At 43.1% G+C, this 3,530-nt stretch overlaps 1 protein-coding gene across 1 annotated transcript in view; it reads left to right on the top strand.

Annotated features, from left to right (window-relative positions):
- RAD51B (RAD51 paralog B) overlaps nucleotides 1–2,563 on the top strand; it is an 890,578-nt gene extending 888,015 nt beyond the window's left edge. The window contains exons 7-8 of the mRNA XM_006884800.1: nucleotides 2,105–2,183; nucleotides 2,523–2,563. Coding sequence (XP_006884862.1) covers nucleotides 2,105–2,183; nucleotides 2,523–2,563 — 120 coding nt within the window. The remainder of the gene's footprint in view (nucleotides 1–2,104; nucleotides 2,184–2,522) is intronic.
- Nucleotides 2,564–3,530: the final 967 nt, after the last annotated feature.

Raw genomic sequence — 3,530 nt, 5'->3', positions numbered from 1 at the left:
TATTGAATGTACCATGGACTGCCAAGAAAACAAACAGATTCATCATAGAGAGGGTTGAACCAGGCTGCTCCTTGGAGGCAAGGATTCTAGGGCTTCGTCTGACATACTTTGGACGTGTTGTAAGGAGAGACAGATCTTTAGAGAAGGACATCATGCTGGGTAGAGTAAAGGGACAGCGCAGGAGGGGAAGACCCTCTGTGAGGTGGATTGATTCAGTGACTGGGGTAATCAGGATGGGTGTGTCAGAGGCAATGAGAGTGGCACAGGATAGAGCACGTTTTAGGGCTGTTGTACATAGGGTCGCTATGAGTCACAAACGACTCGACGGCACATAACAACAACAACTGTATTAATCAACTCTTGCTATAATAATGCTTTGAAACAACTACCAAATCTCAGAGGCATACAACAGTAAACATTTAACTCAAATGCACATGAATTTTTGGAGTTTGGCTGGGCCCACTGGCCAACCCTCTGCTAGGAGACTGTCATCATCCTTCTGGAAAAGCAGACTAGCTTGGACTTACTTTTCTCTAACCATGTTGTTGTTGTTGTTATTGTTGTCATATGCCATCAAGTGAACTACAACTCATAGCTACCCTATGAACAACTGTTCTATGAACCTATGAACTTTGCCCTATCCTGAGCCAACCTCACCATCTCTGACACACCTGACCCCATTGCCACAGTCACTGTGTTAACCCATCTCATCCAGGGTCTTCCCCTCCTGTGCTGACCCTCTACCCTCCCAAGCATGATGTCCTTCGTCAAGTACTGGTCTCTCCTTTCTGCATGCCAAAGTATATGAGACAGAGCTTCAAAATCCTTGCCTCCTAGAAATAACCTGGTTTCATTCATTCTAGGGCAGATATCTTTATTCTCTTGATAGTACTCTTCTCCAGCACCACAGCTCAAAGGCATTGATTCTTCTTTTGTCATCTTTAGTGATTGTCCAGCTCTCAGATGCATAGCAAGCAGTTGAGAAGACTCCTCGACCCACTTACCTTGGGTGTTGGTAACACAGCTCCTTTTCCAGGTTGCCATCCAGCTATCCCATGAGTGCCTGCTTTTTTAGGGGCTTATTTCTTCAATTGGTTTGCCCCCACAGATGGAAATAGTAACTTGAGCTGAGCCAACCTTAGCTTGAATCAGGTGCCTGGATTAGATACACCTTTGTCTCTAGACTGACACCATTGCTTTTTAGCACTCTGAAGAAGTCTTTGACAGCAGATTTTTCCAACGCAACTCATCTTTTGATTTCCTGACTACTGGTACCAACGGTGTTTATTTTGGAAGCAAGATGAAGTTGTTAACAACCTCAATCTTTTCTCTACCTATCATGATGTGGCCAATTGCCCAATGGTGAGGATCTTTGTTTTCTTGATGCTGAGGTGGCTATAGCAGAACATAAGTGAACAGGTGGGCATAAGTGAAGCTCTCTGATAGCTCCAGCCTGTTTACATCCTACAGTCAAGGGTCCCGGGAGACACTCTACCCCTTTAGTCACAAGATATGCAGTTACATGGCAAAGGGTATGAATGCAGACAGGAGTGAAGAATTGAGATTAACACACACCATTGCTAGCATTGCCTTTAACAAATTGCTTAACGACTGGGTTAGATTCCAAAGACAAATCAGATCATTATGTGAAAATCAATGTAATGTGAAAATAGAAAATTACTTTATCAGATCACAAAATGCAAGATGACTAGATCATTACAAAACTGCCAAATGCTCTTTTAAGGATCTATTTGGGGTTTGGGTAAGTAAATACCTAAGTCTAATGCATAAAATTAGAGAATTAGTGTTGGTTTATGTATGGATGGAAAAGTAGTTGTTTGAGTGGATGACAAAATAATGAGACTTACTGCTAGAAGCATTCAATGGAAGAATAAGTATATAGCTTTTCAGGTTATTAATTTAGTTTTAAAATAGTTTTTGTTTTTGTTTACGTTCTTTTGTTGGGTTTTTTTAAAAAAGCAAACCTTATGCTTACATTGTATGTTACTACTTTGTCTCAACGTTTTGGTATGATATTGGTTGAATTTATGCTCATTCCTAATGTCTCCTTTGACTAACTTGTGAAAATATGCTTTGTGTGCAGATTCTTATTGCAAAGTCACCTCTGGCTCCTTTTACTTCATTTGTCTACACCATCAAGGAGGAAGGCCTGGTTCTTCAAGGTAAGATTCCTTGGCAAAAGCCACTTCTTTAAGCTACTCACTGCTCAAAGCTGACACTGCTGGTGGTGATTGCCTCTATCATCCTGATAGAAGCTGCTTTAGGACAGAATGAAAGACCAGATGAATTGACCAGTGATATGTATCCTGCTGAGATAAAGGATATTAACAGTTACAGCAGCAATTTGGCAGAAGATTGAGGTTGGGTTGAAGATGAACTATAGAATTTCCTAACAGTGAGGCAACCAAAGAATGAGTTTCAATGCAAGGAAGTTAAGAACTGGGTCCACGCTAGTCCTCCTGACAGGTCTGTGCAGTGAGTTTTTCACACCTCGTATACAGGAGTCACCGCTGCCTCAGAGCGCTACTACTTAACAGGCTGAAGAAACATCAGGATTGTCAGCCTATGTGTTACTTTATCAGAATTCCATGAGCCCTACTTGCCCTGTATCCTTCTCTATCCTTCCATTTTCTTTCCTTGTTTTCAAATAATGGGGCCTTCCTTCTGCAGACCAGGCCTTGCTGAGCTGTGCCTTATGACATAGGCCTGGGACTTGGAAGAAGCTGAGTTTTTGCTCAAAGTGGAGCACCCCAATGACTTGGAGTTCATGACAAATGGTGACTCTGTCCTAGTTGCTAGCTACTCTAGTGGTAAGTGGTGGTTAACTGTAGGCCTGTTCAACAAACAACATGAGGGGTTAAATGCAAACATCATTGAACTTAGATGAATCGGCCCGTTGGAGTCTATGCCATCTGCCCTGGTAAGTTAAAGTTCCCCACAGGGGCTCTCAGGATATAGTTCTGTCCCCTGGTGTCAGGCAAGAGGCATCACTCGGAAATACATAGATGATCATCTGGCCTAGACCACAGGGAAGCAGGGAGTGCATTGCCACCGCTGCCTGAGTGAAGAACTATTGCCTTTTAAGAGTTGATCCAACCAGGTGAGCCCCTGCACTGTCCCTTTGCAATGGTCTCCATTGCAGGGATTTTGTGGGGCCAGCTGTCTGGAGGGCTGGAGAGTTCATACCTCTGCCTGAGGAGCAGACTGCAGTCTTCCTTTTCCTTCCCCTTCTCAAATGTCTGCTTCTTAATGGACCCAGAGAGCAATGTGTTTGGTGGAGCTCAGCTCCACAGCAGGGATTCTCAAGACCAGGGAAATTTGGGGTAAGAACTACTGACCTTTGGCTCTTAGCCTTTGACTTATGCTATCCAAGTTCCTTGGTAAATATTTTTTTTAACAATTGCAAATATTGTTTTCTGACAAAGAAGCAGAGATTTTTAAGACCAGATTAAGCAAAGCAAACAGCAGGCCCCTTTGTCACAGGCTCTCTAAGGGTGGAGCACTAGTAA

This window comes from Elephantulus edwardii, unplaced genomic scaffold, assembly GCF_000299155.1.
Source record: "Elephantulus edwardii isolate Elephantulus edwardi_28Jun2011 unplaced genomic scaffold, EleEdw1.0 scaffold00037, whole genome shotgun sequence".
Lineage (NCBI taxonomy): Eukaryota > Metazoa > Chordata > Mammalia > Macroscelidea > Macroscelididae > Elephantulus > Elephantulus edwardii.
Note: the sequence above shows the minus strand (reverse complement) of the source record. Positions and strands in the feature narration are given on the sequence as shown.